This window comes from Citrus sinensis, chromosome 4, assembly GCF_022201045.2.
Source record: "Citrus sinensis cultivar Valencia sweet orange chromosome 4, DVS_A1.0, whole genome shotgun sequence".
NCBI classification, from domain to species: Eukaryota; Viridiplantae; Streptophyta; class Magnoliopsida; order Sapindales; family Rutaceae; genus Citrus; species Citrus sinensis.
In genome coordinates, this window is record NC_068559.1 from 17,887,151 (window position 1) to 17,902,949 (window position 15,799).

Sequence of the window (15,799 nt, forward strand, 5' to 3'; positions counted from 1 at the left end):
ATCAATTTCGCTGAATGGGCCTATTTTTGGGCACATCAAATGGGCCGTTCAAGGTACAAATATGTTTATTAAAGTAATTTACAAATATGAAATATGTTGAGAATCTAGATATATGTAGTTGAAGTATCAAAATAAGTTTGCCAAGCATGAGTAATAAGAAGGGATAAACTAAAAGATTAACAAAACACATATACTTTATCTTTTAATTTACTGAAATGCTGTATCTTTTTGTCTTTTAGACTTTAACAAAGTAATTGATCCTTATTAAAATATTTATTCCATATAAATTATCAGTGAAATTATATTTACCGTCTTTTTTTTTTTTTTTTTGGGGTGGGGGGAGGTGTAATGAATATTGAATTGGGTCGACATTGAGATTTGAGGGTGTGAGGTGGCCGAAACAAAAATGCTAATAAATCAATTTCGCTGAATAAAACGGGCCGTTGAATGTAAAGACTAAAACGGGCCTTGACCGCGCAAGAATTATGGAGCGGGTCTCGCACGAAAATTAATTGGACAAGAAATCACGCATAAAACAAATAGAAGCGGCATTGATGGAACCGTGGACGTGGCAAACAGCGATTGGATAATATCACGTGGCATCAATTGTCATTGGACGAAACAAGTCGATGGCAGTCTCTAGAAAGATCTATATAAGATCTCGCAAGTTACAACACCGAGTAACAACTTTAGTAGCACTTGGGTTGATTGATTTTAAGATTTAGATTCAGATCGCGGTCTCGGACTCTCTCTCTCTCACACATGGTGCAGAGAATGGCTGTCTCTCTGCGGTTCGCTCTCCTGCTTTTCGCTGCTTTCGTTTCATTTCAATTGATCTCCGCTTCTGATGATGCCACGGTACCATATTTTCTTTTTCTATATTTACATTTGCGCGTATTTGCATTATTATTTCTAGTACTGTATAATTTGTGTTTGTCGTATATATACGGTTCTGATGATGTAACGTTTCAGATCTTGTACGAGTCGTATGACGAGTCGTTCGACGGACGATGGATCGTTTCTCAGAAAGATGAATACAAAGGTTAGTTTCTTTCTCTTTTTTCTTTTTTGATCTGTACTGATAATGGCTGAGTGTTAATTATTGGTGATTTTAATAATTAATGATTGGTGTAGTAAGTAGATTTTATTTGAAATCTCGAGGATATATAAAATTTTTCAATCCGGACTTATAATCTGCGACTAAAGTTGGTCGTTGGTCCCGGACTTTAACAAAGTGAGGATCCTATACCAGAGAACGACTGCATCCGTTATGTGTGTATATATATAAAGAGTGTATCATCGAAAAGTTAGTTGTTGTGTATGTATGCTGTCGGGAATGTTCCTGCACAGGTGCAAATTTTTGTTGGGTTGTTGTTGTGTGTGGTTTAATGTGTACCGTATGTAGGAGACCCAAATTTTCTGCTACTGGTCCAATGGCACTTTGCTTACTTTAGGAAAGGAGCATAAGAATGCCTTATTTGTCTCATGCAACAAGAGAAACCTTCTAGGGGTTATTTCATTTGCATTAATATTATACACAAAACACTTCAAGAAACATAAGGAACATCCAAAATAACAGTGAAGAGATCGTTGATTATTGTCTTGAACTGATTAAAATGCAATAAAATGGTTTATGTGCCCAACTTCAGATGTGTGAAAAATTTATCATCCAGAGTTCTCTATGTCAAACGTCAGAATGTAGTTAGGTTGAGTTTGGAAATTAGGTTGGTTCGTGAAGTTGGATGGACATTAACATTTTCTGTGTGGTTTTGGGTTTTAGGTGTATGGAAGCATTCAAAGAGTGAGGGTCATGAAGATTATGGCCTTCTTGTTGGTGAGCCGGCAAAGAAGTACGCGATAGTGAAGGAGCTTGATGAGCCCCTGAGTTTGAAGGATGGAACTGTTGTCCTCCAGTATGAGGTTCGCCTCCAGAATGGTCTTGAATGTGGTGGTGCATATCTGAAATACCTGCGGCCTCAGGAGGCAGGTTGGGTATCCAAGGAGTTCGACAATGAATCTCCGTATATGATTATGTTTGGACCTGATAAATGTGGTGCAACAAACAAGGTGCACTTCATCTTAAAGCATAAGAATCCCAAGAGTGGAGAGTACATTGAACACCATCTCAAGAACCCACCTTCTGTGCCCTCTGATAAACTGACTCATGTATACACTGCCATCTTGAAACCTGATAATGAGTTGAGAATTTTAATTGATGGAGAGGAGAAGCAGAAGGCAAATTTCCTCGCTGCTGATGATTTTCAGCCACCGCTCATTCCTGAGAAGACAATTCCTGATCCAGATGACAAGAAGCCTGAGGATTGGGATGAGAGGGCAAAGATTCCTGACCCTGATGCAGTAAAACCTGAAGACTGGGATGAGGATGCTCCCATGGAAATTGAAGATGAGGATGCTGTGAAACCTGAAGGATGGCTGGATGATGACCCTGAGGAGATAGATGACCCTGAGGCCACAAAACCTGAGGATTGGGATGATGAGGAGGATGGTGAATGGGAGGCCCCAAAGATTGATAACCCAAAGTGTGAAGCAGCCCCTGGATGCGGCGAGTGGAAGAGGCCAATGAAGAGGAATCCTGCCTACAAGGGCAAATGGCATGCTCCACATATTGACAACCCTAATTACAAGGGTATTTGGAAGCCTCAGCAGATTCCAAACCCCAACTATTTTGAGCTTGACAAACCTGACTTTGAGCCTATTGCTGCTGTTGGCATTGAGATCTGGACAATGCAGGATGGTATTTTGTTTGACAACATTTTGATATCAAAGGATGAGAAAGTTGCAGAGTCCTATCGGGCTTCTGCATGGAAGCCTAAGTTTGATGTTGAGAAAGAGAAACTGAAGGCTGAGGAAGCAGCTGCTGGTTCAGATGGCCTTGCAGGCTTCCAGGTAATGGATTAGGCAGCAGTTGATCCATATTACTCTTATATGATCTGTTATCTATGTGCTAACGTAATTGTTTAATTTTTTTCCTGCAGAAGAAGGTATTTGATCTCTTGTACAAGGTTGCAGACATTCCTTTCTTGGATGCATACAAACTTAAGATCATTGTAAGTTTATATAATATTTTATTTTTCTTTTGTGCAATTTATTGATAGTATATGGAATGGATACCTGAAACTGGTATTTGTACAACAGGATGTGATTGAGAAGGGAGAGAAACAACCAAACCTTACAATTGGTATCCTTGTCTCTGTTGTGGCGGTGATCATCACAGTTCTGTTCAAGATCATTTTTGGTGGAAAGAAGGTTAGTCTTGAATCTCTCTAGTGGTCGATTTTCCTGTTTTCAGTGTTTATTAACAATCATGGGTGGTGTTAGTACTTTTGTCTCACTGGGCTGGCTTACCATGTGCAGGCTAAAGTAGAGCCCCCAAAAGAAACAGAAGCTGCAGAGAGTTCCTCGAGCAAACAAGAGGACAGTGGTGAAAAGGAAGAAGAGACCGAGAAGGAAGAAACTGCTGCTGCTCCTGCTCGTCGGAGGAGACGCGATAATTAAACAAATGGAAGCAGGATGCCTGTGGCTATTAGCTGCACTTTTGGTAGATTATCAGCTTTAGTTGTTTTCCCTAGCTGGATTCTTGGCTTTTGCCTTTTCTTTTTTCTTCTTTTTCGTTCTTTTTGAGCTTTGTTTTGAAACACTAAAATGTATGAAAGAGTGTATAATTTGAGACAGTCTAATGCTGAGATGATTCGTTTTCTGCATTGAAGAAAAAATTGTTATGGCTAATTGTGGAGAGTTTTATTCTCTATTGCAGAAAGTAAGGATATAACAACTTAGCCTTGGGTTTCAATTATTATATTTTATAGTTCAGGGATCTGGATGTTATAAGCTGCAAATTTTTCAATTGATACAATTGTACTTTTGAGGGGTTTTTAGCTCGAACCTTTCTACAAGTTTCCTATTCAATGAGACCTAATAGGCTAATACCATTCTCAAACTTCTCTCTCCATTCCCTAACCAGCCATGACCAAATCAAGCCCCAAAAAAGAAAAAAAAATTGCTCATCCAAAGTAAATTAAAGCGACAACAACGCACCCACTTTCGCACACATTCCGTCGAATACATTATACGCAACAATAAGTTTAATTATTTTAACTGCAAATTATTTATAAGGCTTACTAATACAAACTTAATCCAAACAATTCGCGTGAAATCAATTGTAAGATATTGTGAAATTAAATTTAATTTCAAAAGAGAACAGCCGCGATCGCAATATTTGGGGTATTACAGCCGCGATGGCCGCTGTTATAAAATTTGGGGTGTTGCAGCCGCGATCGCGGCTGTTATAACCCTTTTCCCGCCGATCGGCAGCTAATCAGCGGCGGTTCTCGCTTGGGGCCTGATGGGCGGTTACTTCTGGTTCGAATGGTGGTTGTTGCGGCTGGAAAGGTGACCAAAAAATAAAGACCGGCAGCCTTGAACGGTGGCCGACTCGGGGCTGACGACACAAATTTTTTGTTACAGTCATAGAGAGATAAAGATGATTTTTGAATTTTCAAATTGAGTCGTTGAAATTACAGTGCAAATCAGAAAATGTTTTTCTTTAATGGCATTCCTTGTAATTTTTTGAATCCAAAGCCCAAATAATGAATCAATTTAATAATTTTTAACCACCCAAGCAAATGCACATTTTGATTATTAAAATCCTAATAGTTTTTTAAATATTTTATTGTAGTTGCTTTTTTGTTTCCCACATTTTCTTTTGTAGAGATGGCATATCAACAGCTTGTCAAAAAGGCGCACAATAACGTTCGGCAGAATAATTTGTTACTAATAAAGGTAATCCCTTATTTTATTAAGTCAACATCAGTTAATTATTAACTTGCTTAAATATTTAGGGAGGTAAATCGATATTTTTGTATCATCGGGCAACATTTTAAAAATTGTCACTCTAGTTAGGGGTTTATTTGAATCTTACCCTTGTAAAGTATAAAAATAATACATATAACATTCTCAAATCTAGTCATTACAGATAGAAAGATACGAGCGATATTAATAATAAAAATTAAAATAATTTTTAAGAAACTGTAACATTAATTTAGAATCAAGTTAATTATATGTGGATTCATTTTGTTAACAATAAAAAGATCATAAAAGTATTAGGAAATTAATCAAAACAGAAGTCGTAAAATATCGAGATACAATTAATAACTAAAACAAAGCTTTCGCATCATGTTAGAAACTGTTTAACGTTGTTAGAAACATTGGGTTTATGACAATGGAGGCTTCCTTTTTTTATTTTTCATGTTTCCTTCTCTTCTAAAGAATCAAGATTTTGAAGATATTAATACTCAAGATTTTGGCGTGGGTGTGAGATATGAAGCTGTTAGAACTCGACATTTTAGCACAATAACGTTTATTTTCATCCTCAATGCTACAACAGTCACTTAACAACAATTTTTTTTTTGAATTTTGAATAAAGTCAACAGCCTTTGACCTTGAGATTTTTTGCCACAGCAGTGCTCACTTCCTACACCCTAATTGTCATTCTATTATTGGACAGCTCTCCAAACTTACCCTTCACCTTTTTCATCTTTCTTTCTTTTTTTTCCTCCCACACAAATCAAACATTTATGATAATTTATTTCACAACTTATTGTCTCGCCATCTACATTTACTAAACAATTTATGAAATTATTTGCAAAGTTGATAATTTAAATTATAATATATTGTATTAAGTTAAATTAAAATTTAATACAAAACCATGTCCGGTGCTATATTGAACGAGATTATTAAATTTAAATTTTAGTATTACAAATTATTAGTAATATTATGTTAATATTAATTATATTTACATTAATATTTAGTTTATTTATCAATTGAAATTTTGACTTCAAAATAAAATTGAAAAATAAAATATTTAGTTTAATGTTTACATTAATATTAATTATATTTTACTTGGATGGCAATAATTTTGTTAGAAAAGAAAGTTAAAAGAAAGTTAATGCGCATTGTAGTCGTTTTGCCAACTAGGAATTCTAGAACGCAATATTTTCCCGCCTTTCTTGGATTTGCCCGTTTAGGAAACCTAGTGGTAGCTTGCAATTTAAGCAACACAGACTATAAATATAACACAACATTACTCACCGACATACATACCATCTACTTTTGTTCTCCTTCTGTGTCTCGGCTTCTCTGTTTTTTGTTTTCGGTAATTCACGAACAAATTTTCTCAGTCAATCAACTCACCATTCAATTAAGCCTTTTCTTCTCAAACAAAATGCAAGAACACAAACCCTTTCTTCCCCGTGGCTTCAAGTTTAGAACATCAGATGAAGAACTTATCGAACATTATGTTGATGCGGGATTCTGGTTATCTGCTCGTCCTTGACCAGGATCTCTCCTCAACTAACTCTTCAACGACCAGGATCTCTCCTCGTAAGATTTCCTCTCCGCAGACTCCTGCATACACAAAGACAGGTTAGAGCACGCCGGGTGTTTTTCCGGCGTAAACCCTCCGACGCTCAAGTTAGAAATATAGGTTTTGTCTTCCTGGGAAACAAAGCCACTAATATTATGGCTTTTTTATGATCTCTCAAATAGAAAGCTCTCTTTTCTAGTTCTAATCTCAAAAAGTCTAACCTGTTTACCTTCGTTGGTTACCTTTTTATAGGCTTCCTTTGACTTCGGCCCTTCCTGCAATCCACGTCCACCACCCCTCTCAACACTCGGAAGTGGGTGTGTCATTATCGTAGTTGTGGCTGAGTGGACTTCGTGCCTTGATTCTCGGGCAGCAATGCACGTCTTGCCAACCGTCATTGACCGGGTCTCCCCCCCCCCCCTCTCAGCCTCTAGCAGGAATGGCCTTATGCTCCTAGCAGGAGGCCAACTCCCGCCATGGCCCCGTGGAGGGTGCATTCGTGAACGAGTAGAATATTCCTGTTCGGGGTCATCTGCTACTAGACTTCGGCTCAATATTCCTGTTCGTGGTCACCTACTACCAGACTTCTGCAGAATATTCCTGTTCTTGGTCACCTGCTACCAGACATCTGCTCATCATGGTTGGTCTTATCGAAGTATATCTCCCAAACATCAGTCCCCCAATTTCTGGTGTTGGGTAATGTAGTGGACCGACAGTAGAAACTCAACAGTTTTGGCTTGCGCAGGATAGGTAAGGCTGTGAGGAGTCGTGTTGCATTTAATTGCGGGCGAGGTGATGTGGCAGAGATCTGTCCCTCTATTTGAATTTCAAACCGATGGTTATGAAACCCTTGGAATTCGTGCCGTTAAATGCTGATAGCCCAAGAGTTTGTTCCTCATTAGGGAACCCAAAACCCCAAAAGAGAAACTCATCTCTTAGCCCTTTTCTACCTCTCCGGTGACTGAGTAACTTCTCTCCCTCGGCGTAAAAGCTACCTTCTTTGTCTCTATTCGACTAGGCCACAACTTCAAGTATTATTTCTATTTCTTCGGTTTGGGATAGTTGTAGAAAATTTCTTCTTTCTTTGTTTTGCTTGGGTAGTGTTTGGTGATATTGCTTTGGTCATAGTTTAGGAAATGTCAAAAGGCAAAGAGAAGGTAATTGAGATTGATGACGACGAATTAGACTTTTTGCCTAGTCTACTCGCCGATTCTGCCTTTGACCTTGGAATCCCCTTAGAACCGATTAGATCTAGTGTTGGGACTAGTGTTAGGAGGATGTCTCCCCAAATAACCTCCTCAACTAGCAATAGTGGTGGGGAGGGATCTTCTGGTTCGGAAGATACCCTTAGTGAGGACCCGGGAGAAGATTCTGGTGAAATGTCCTCACCAGGAACATCACGACCAGATAAGAAGAGCAAAGTAGGAGGTAGGGCTTTATCGAAGCATTACGCTATAGACTTCATCACGTGCACGACCACAGTAGACGACCTCGTTGACCTCCGGACTAGGTATGACATTCCTGATGATATACCCCTTAGGATCCCGGGAAAAAAAGATACTCTCAGTAGGCCTCCCAGGGATACGTTACTCTTTTTCTGAAAAGTTTTAAGTTTGGGATGAGATGCCCCCTACAACCCTATTTTGCCCGAATGCTTAGTGGGTTGAACTTAGCTTCTAGTCAACTTAACCCCAACGGGTAGAGGGTACTTTCTGGTCTGTTCATATTGTGGGATAGATGCTGCCAAAGCGAGCCCACCATTGATGAAGTAAAGCACCTGTACCAGTTAAAGAGCAGCCCCAAAGACGCCGGCTGGTATTACTTCATATCGATTACTAAGACTAGGAAACCCATAACTAGTCTTCCAACAGGTGGTGGTGGGAATTGGAAGAAAAAATTTGTTTTTACTGGGGGTCCCTAGGGTCAAGTTGCACAAATTGACGGGAAGAACTATCGCGTCCCCTCCCGTTTTGTGGTCCCAGGTTGCCTGCTCGTTTTAGATGTCTTGTATCCCTAGTTGTTCTCATTTTTTATTTATCTCTAACCCAATTTTTTTTTGAACTGCAGGTTCTTAGGGTGTCCACTACAAGCTTGAACCTGAACCGCTCAAGCAGGTCAAGACTGTGTTAACCAATTCCTGCTCAGGCCGAGAGTTGCTATCTACTTACAACTTCTTCGAATCTCGCCTGGTGCACACTGATCTGAAGATGGAGGATGTTGTGATCAAGGCTTTGAATCGTAAACGTCCTCGACCTTATTCTGCTAAGCAAGACCAGAATAAGGATGCTCCCTCTGCGAAACGGGTGAACATCGCGGAGCAGGTCCCCCCCTTGAGGACTCTACCACCTCCTCCTACCAAAGTCGGTGAAAGTAGTGGAACAGCCACTGATCCCACTTCTCCTCTTCCACCAGCAGAGTCGAAACCTCGCTTGCCCGACAATCGAGCAGAGCATCCGGTCCCTTATATCAGTGAGTTTTCTAGGCTTGTTAGCAAGAAGGACTTGGAAGACTTTGACAGTAGCACTCTGGGCTAGCTGGTGGAGGCTATGCAGTATAGTCTTTTTCATCTCGGCTGCATGGCCACGTACTATAAGGCAAAGGTCGGCCGCTATAACCGAAAGATGAGAGATGACGTTCAGTCGGCCAAAAACAAAGCTGATGTTGCCGAGAAGAAAGCCAGAGATCTCAACCTTGAGAATCTGAAGTTGATAGAGTGGGAATCTCTTACGCAGGCAGAGGCAATCACTCTTGATGAGGAGCTGACTAAGGTCAAGCAGGACCTGCAGAGATAAAAGGCTACTTACGAGGCTCAGCTCGAATCTCTCAAAGATTCCCGCCAGGTTCAGGTCGAGAACCTAGAGAATGAAGCTGACAACCAATATGACCAGGGGCTTCGGCATTCTTATCGCTGCATCGTGGTCGTCCTATGGAAGGAGCATCCTGTTATGAAGATGAACGAGCTTGCCGCTGGTGTTGCTCAATATATGGATGAGAAGGCAGCCAAAGAAGATGTCGAAGAGTTGGAGCTAAATGCAGCTGAGGAGGGAACATCTCCTCCTCGTGCAGTCCCTGCTGATGTTGCCGAGGCAAGTACCCCCCCGGGTGCAACTGGAGGGACCCCCCTGCTCCTGAGGTTGACCAGCCAACAGAGACAGCCCAGCTTACTGACCCGCCATCCTCTTGAATGTACTTTGTGTCGTAGGTTTCTTTTTTAGAGCATTGTATGTTAAGACTAGCAGCTTTCATAATCGTTGGCAAATTAATAAGAATGCTCTTATTTGCTTTCTTCACTTCGAGCTCTTGGCAGATTATTTTATTTTTTGTTCACTTACATTGTGGTTGAGCAGCAGGTGTTGGTATGCTTTGGCTTTTGGTCTCGCCATAAAACATGCTTTGAGATTTAGTGAGCCTTTACATGCCTTAGAAATTTTTATAACATTTGAGGGTCTGCTCACCTTTGCTTGGTCGAGCAGATCCTAGTACGCTAGGCTTTTGGTCTTGCCATAAAACAGGCTTTGAGACTTAGTTAGTCTTTACATGCCTTAGGAATTTTTATAATATTTCAGGGTCTGCTCGTCTTCGCTTGGTCGACCAGATCCTGGCACGCTTGGCTTCTGGTCTCGCCATAAAACAGACTTTGAGACTTAGTGAGCTTTTACATGCCTTAGAAATTTTTATAACATTTGAGGGTCTGCTCGCCTTCGCTTAGTCGAGCAGATCTTGGCACGCTTGGCTTCTGGTATCGCCACAAAACAGGTTTTGAGACTTAGTGAGCCTTTGTATGCCTTAGAAATTTTTATAACATTTGAGGGTCTGCTCGCCTTCACTTGGTCGAGCAGATCCTGACATGCTTGACTTCTGGTCTCGTCATAAAATAGACTTTGAGATTTAGTGAGCCTTTGCATGCTTTAGAAATTTTTATAACATTTGAGGGTCTGCTCGCATTCGCTTGGTCGAGCAGATCCTGGCACGATTAGCTTCTGATCTCGCTATAAAACAGGCTTTGAGACTTAATGAGTCTTTGCATGTCTTAGGCATTTTTATAACATTTGAGGGTCTGCTCGTCTTTGTTTGGTCGAGCAGATCCTAGCATGTTTGACTTCTGGTCTCGCCATAAAACAAGTTTTGAGACTTAGTGAGCCTTTGCATGCCTTAGAAATTTTTATACCATTACAACTAACTGAAATTCCTCATCGTTTCATTAATTACTGAATTCAACTTACACGAGATTGATTTAACATAAAACGAATAAATACAAGAGCAAAAAGAAATAACTTTAAAGCATGAACTAGTCTTACTGAAAATATTCCCTGAGGTGTGCTGCATTCCAGGGGCGTTTCACCTCGTGGCCATCCGCGTGGATAAGCTTATAGGCTCCGTTTGGTCCAAGTACTCCTTGTGTCGAGTCTTTCGTGTTCTGATTCACCCTCCTTAGCACCCAATTGCTGACCTTGAATTGTCGTATACACACCTTCTGGTTGTAATACCGAGCAACCATCTGCTGGTAGACGGCTGATCGCTTCGATGCTTGCTCCCTCATCCCGGTCAACAAATCCAGATTCAAGCACATCTAGTCGTTGTTTTCCTGCTCATCGAAGTGATCTGTCCGGTGCGTGGTCGTCCCTATCTCGACCGATACAACAGCTTCATGTCCGAAGGCCAAGGCGAACGGAGTTTCGTCGGTTGCTGTTTTGTGAGTTGTCCTATATGCCTATAATACACCTGGAAGCTCATCAACCCATGCACCCTTTTTTGCTCCAAGCCTGGTTTTCAAAAGCCTCTTGATTATCTTGTTGGCTGCTTCTACTTGTCCGTTAGACTGAAGGTGAGCAGGCGAGCAATACTTCAGCTCTATCCCAAGGTTCTGGCAGAAGTCCCTGAAGTTATGGTTATCAAACTACCTGCCATTGTCTGCTATCAGGGCATAAGGGATCCCGTACCGACAGACCAAGTTTCTCCATACGAAGTCAGTCGTCTTTTTCTCTGTGATCCTGCTGAGGGCTTCTACCTCTATCCACTTCGTGAAATAGTCTATTGCTACTATTGCATGTGTTGCTGCCCCTCGTCCCTTTGGCAACGGCCCAATTAAATCAATTCTCCATTGAGCAAATGGCCATGGTGAGGCCATAGAAGTGAGCTTCTCTGGTGGCTGGGTAGAGAAATTTGTAAAACTCTAGCAACTCCTGGCTTTCTCCTGCGCATCCTGGTGCATCGTCGGCCAGAAATATCCCTGCCTTAAAGCTTTGTGGGCAAGGGACCTCGCGCCAGAATGGTTTCCGCAAACTCCTTCATGTACTTCTCTTAGTACGTAATCTGCGTCGTCTTCATCCAAACACCGAAGGAACGGTGGTGTATCCCTGCCTTAGAGCTTTGTGGGCAAGGGACCTCGCGCCAGAATGGTTTTTGCAAACTCCTTCATGTACTTCTCTTAGTACGTAATCTGCGTCGTCCTCATCCAAACACCGAAGGAACGGTGGTGTATCCCCGCCGATATAACACCCCATCAATTATTGTGTACCTCGATGCCTAAGCTCTGATCTTCCGAGCTCGTAACTTATCTGGTGGTAATACCTCATCCCTAATGTATGAGATCATTGGGTCCATCCATGAGCATTTCTGATCTATCCGCAGCACCTCCAAATTCTGCTCGATGCTAGGGCTGGATTTCACCTCTAAAGGGACCGACTTAGGCAGTTTTGGATCTGCTACAGCTGCCAGCCTGGCCAGAATATCTGCTCGACTATTCTCCTCCATTGGGATTTGTATCACCTCAACGGCCTCAAACTTCCCAATCATCTGCTTGACTTTCTTCAAGTATTGTTCCATCTTCCCATCTCTCGGCTGAAACATTTCACTGACATGATTTGCAACCAGTTGGGAATTAGTTCGGATTTTCACCCTAACCGCTTTCACTGCCTTAGCCAATTCCAAGCCTGCTATTAGAGCTTCGTATTCTGCCCGGTTATTTGTGGCTGTGAACTCCAACCTTACAGCATAAGAGATCTTCTCCCCTTCTAGGCCTTCCAAAACAATCTCTACTCCAGACCCCTGCTCCTCTGAGGATCTATCCACTAACACCTGCCATCCCCGGTCTTCGTTGTTGACTGTAGCAGCATCCAGCTGGTCGAAACCTATTTCGGGCTTTGCGAATTCTGCCACGAAATCGGCCATTGCCTGGGCCTTTATTGCTGCTCGGGGTTTGTAACTTATGTCGAACTCACTCAATTCTATGGCCCATTTTACTAGCCGACCAGAAGCATCCGGCTTGTGTAGAGTCTGTCATAAAAGTTGGTTTATTATTACCGAGACAGGGAATGCTTGAAAGTATGGCCTCAGCTTCCGAACAGCAACCACAAGAGCAAGTGCCAATTTCTCTAACGGTGGGTATCTGGTCTCGACATTGAGCAGGGCCTTACTCGTGCAATATATCGGATATTGAACCCCTTCTTCTTCTTTCACCAGAACAGAACTCGTGGTATGATTCGATACCGCCATATATAGGAACAGCACGTTCCCATCCCGCAGTGTGGACAACAGAGGTGCTTACTGCAAATATTGCTTCAAATTCTGGAAGGCTTCTTCGCATTCAGGGGTCTATTATGTTTTCTTTTCTCTCCTTATCACTTGAAAGAATGTCTGGCACTTATCTGTCGCCTTGGATATAAACCGACTCAATGCCGCCAACCTCCCTGTAAGGCTTTGTATCTCCTTCAGGTTACGAGGAGATCTCATCTGTACGATTGCCTGGATCTTCTCGGGATTCACTTCGATCCCCCGATGACTCACCATGAACCCAAGGAATTTATCCGACTCGACTCCAAAGGCACACTTCTTAGGGTTGAGCTTTATCTTGTACTTCCTCAAAAGTCCGAATGTCTCCTCGAGGTGCTCGACATGTTCCTTCGGGTTTTTTGATTTGGTTATCATGTCGTCCACATACACCTCTATTGTTCTCCCAATCAACGATTTAAGAATTTTGTTCACCAACCTTTGGTATGTGGCACCCGTATTTTTAAGACCAAACGACATTACCCTGTAACAGAACAAACCCTGGTTAGTGATAAATGTCGTGCTCTCCTCATCCTGCTCGAACATTAAGATTTGGTTGTATCTCAAAAATGCATCCATGAAGCTAAGCAGGTCATGCCCGGCTGTTGAGTCAACCAGCTGGTCGATCTTGAGTAGGAGAAAACTATCTTTCGGGCACGTCTTATTAAGGTCTGTGAAATCTAGACACATCCTCTATTTACCATTAGCCTTTTTCACTAAAACAACATTCGATATCCACTCAGGATAGTTAACTTCCCGAATGAACCCTGCCTTCAATAGCTTCTCCACCTCGCCATTTCTAGCCTCATACCTCTCCTGGTTGAAACACCTTCTTTTTTGTCTTATCATCCGAGCACCTTTCTTTATTGCCAACCTATGGCAGGCGACCTCAAGGTCGATTCCCAACATGTCTGCATGTGTCCAAGCAAACCAGCTCCCGCTTCTGCTCATCTTTAAGCCTCGATCCGATTCGGATTGTTTTTTCTGAATCACCTTGTTCCAAGCTTACTATTTCCAGCTCCTCTACATGCTCATGTCTGCCATTCTTGGCTCCCACTCGAGTATCAAGTGACATAATCTGCATTGCTTCCCTTGATGCTGTGGAGTAACAGCTTCGGGCAATTCTCTGATCTCCTCGTACTATACTGACCACTCCATTCACCCAATACTTGAGAGCTAGATAATGGTTGCAAAGTACTGCTTTGGTCATCCTCAGAAAGGGGCAGCCTAGAATCATCTGGTAAAGACCCTCTTCATCGACAACTACAAAATCTAGTATCATAGTCTTTTCTGTTGGGGGGCTGCCAATTGTGATGGGAAGTTCGACCACTCATAGAGGAGCCAGCTTTCCTTCTCCAAATCCCTTCAAGGAGGTATTAGTATGCTCTAACCTCAGATCTACTATTCCTATTTTCTCCAGAGTTGACTTGAACACAACATCGACCGAGCTTCCCGTGTCTACCAGACTCCGGTCAAACTTCTTGCTAGCAGCGGTGGCTTTAATAACTAAGGCATCCTCATGTGGATATAGAATCCCTTCTTCGTCCTCATCTGTCCACATGATCGGAACTTGCCTGGTTCTTGCTCGCTTGGCTGTTGGGGTATTGAAGAACACTTATTTTCTAGTCATGGCATACCTAGCGTAGTTCTTCCTCGATATGTTGGAATCTCTGGCCAATGTTGGGCCCCCAATAATTACTCTTACCATAGGCTGCTCGTGGTTCATGTGCCTATCATTTTACTCCCCTTCACATGATGAGGCCACTATCAAGAAAGTCTCATCTACGAAATTGTCCAGGTATCGATTTCTCACCAAATCTTCAACATGAGTCTTGAGATCTCTGCATTCAGTTGTGGTATGACCGTGGGTGCCATGGAACTTGAAATAGCGTCCCCTATCTCTCCTGTTGGGTAGCTTTGTTATTGGGGTAGGGAGGTACAGTAATTCCCGTTCCTTTATAGCCTCATACACCTCGTCCAGGGGCATCTTCAAGGAAGTATATCGCCCATAATATTGGCTCTGGTCGATCATGTGTAACGCCATTTTCCTGTTGGTGCCGTTCTGAACTGAATGGGGGTAACGGTGCTTCTGGTCTACTTCCTCTACCACCATGTGGGTGTGGATGAGGATGACTATATGTTGGGTCATGCCTTCTTCATGAATCTCTGGCTGGTGATCGAGGAGGTTGCACTCTGCTGCGCTGATATTGGGGTGGTCTTTGATAAGGCTGGTAAGAGGTGACCCGGCCTCCTGCACCACTGCCTGAGGCATGATGATCCTTCCTCTTAATCGGCCCATTTCCTGGTAAGGCTCTCTTCTCTTTCCTCCTCAACCCTTCCAACTAATCTGTCTTAATCCGTGCCGCCTTTTCCTCCTCAATCTCTATGTCCCTCTTGGCCTGCTCGTAAGCGGCTAAATATGTCTAAATAGCTGGATTCCTCAAATTGTACCACAGCCATCCTATCTTCACCCATTCTTTCAATCCCCTTAATGCTTGAGAATGGTTGAAGGCTCCCAAATCGAGGACAGCACGATGGAACCTTTTGATGAATTCCCGAAGGGTTTCCTCCTCTCCCTGCTTCATGCTCGTCAGCGTCATCATATCATCCTCAGGCTCCTTTGTCCCACAAAACTGCTCTGTAAATTCTTGGCACATCTGCTCAAAGGATTTAAGGCTCCCTCGAGGAAGTTTTCGGTACCACTCACGTGATTTTCTCTCTAGAGACAGCGAGAACACCCAGCATCTTTAAGCTTGGGATCATCTTTGCACCTTAGTTATGTCGTTAAAGCGCTCTATGTGCACCAACGGATCGGTTCGCCTCGAGTATCTGAGGTCTGGGAGGCGAAAATCCCTCGAAATGACTGCC

General features: G+C 42.4%; 2 protein-coding genes across 2 annotated transcripts; one reads left to right on the top strand and one right to left on the bottom strand.

Moving 5' to 3' along the window:
- The first annotated feature begins 669 nt into the window (after positions 1-669).
- On the top strand, positions 670-3,747 carry LOC102617406 (calnexin homolog). The gene is made up of 6 exons (XM_006484996.3): positions 670-858; positions 973-1,042; positions 1,781-2,907; positions 2,997-3,068; positions 3,157-3,267; positions 3,376-3,747. The coding sequence occupies exons 1-6, from the start codon at positions 763-765 to the stop codon at positions 3,514-3,516; spliced, it is 1,617 nt and encodes a 538-aa protein (XP_006485059.1). The 5' UTR covers positions 670-762; the 3' UTR covers positions 3,517-3,747.
- Positions 3,748-11,908: 8,161 nt separating this feature from the next.
- Positions 11,909-14,492, bottom strand: LOC107177794 (uncharacterized). Its single transcript, XM_015532230.1, has 4 exons — positions 14,323-14,492; positions 13,863-14,232; positions 13,007-13,465; positions 11,909-12,658 (listed from the first exon to the last, which is right to left on the bottom strand). The coding sequence occupies exons 1-4, from the start codon at positions 14,490-14,492 to the stop codon at positions 11,909-11,911; spliced, it is 1,749 nt and encodes a 582-aa protein (XP_015387716.1).
- Positions 14,493-15,799: the final 1,307 nt, after the last annotated feature.

What these genes read in the sequence shown, in the direction of transcription:
- LOC102617406 (XM_006484996.3), top strand. Translation starts at nt 763, where the DNA reads ATGGTGCAGAGAATGGCTGTCTCTCTGCGGTTCGCTCTCCTGCTTTTC. An exon ending in CCGCTTCTGATGATGCCACG is followed by an intron (nt 859 to 972) that starts GTACCATATTTT and finishes GTAACGTTTCAG; the next exon opens with ATCTTGTACGAGTCGTATGA. An exon ending in TCAGAAAGATGAATACAAAG is followed by an intron (nt 1,043 to 1,780) that starts GTTAGTTTCTTT and finishes TTTGGGTTTTAG; the next exon opens with GTGTATGGAAGCATTCAAAG.
- LOC107177794 (XM_015532230.1), bottom strand. Translation starts at nt 14,492, where the DNA reads ATGTGGACAGATGAGGACGAAGAAGGGATTCTATATCCACATGAGGAT. An exon ending in ATAGGAATAGTAGATCTGAG is followed by an intron (nt 14,233 to 14,322) that starts GTTAGAGCATAC and finishes CACAATTGGCAG; the next exon opens with CCCCCCAACAGAAAAGACTA. An exon ending in ATGAGCAGAAGCGGGAGCTG is followed by an intron (nt 13,466 to 13,862) that starts GTTTGCTTGGAC and finishes ATGTTCGAGCAG; the next exon opens with GATGAGGAGAGCACGACATT.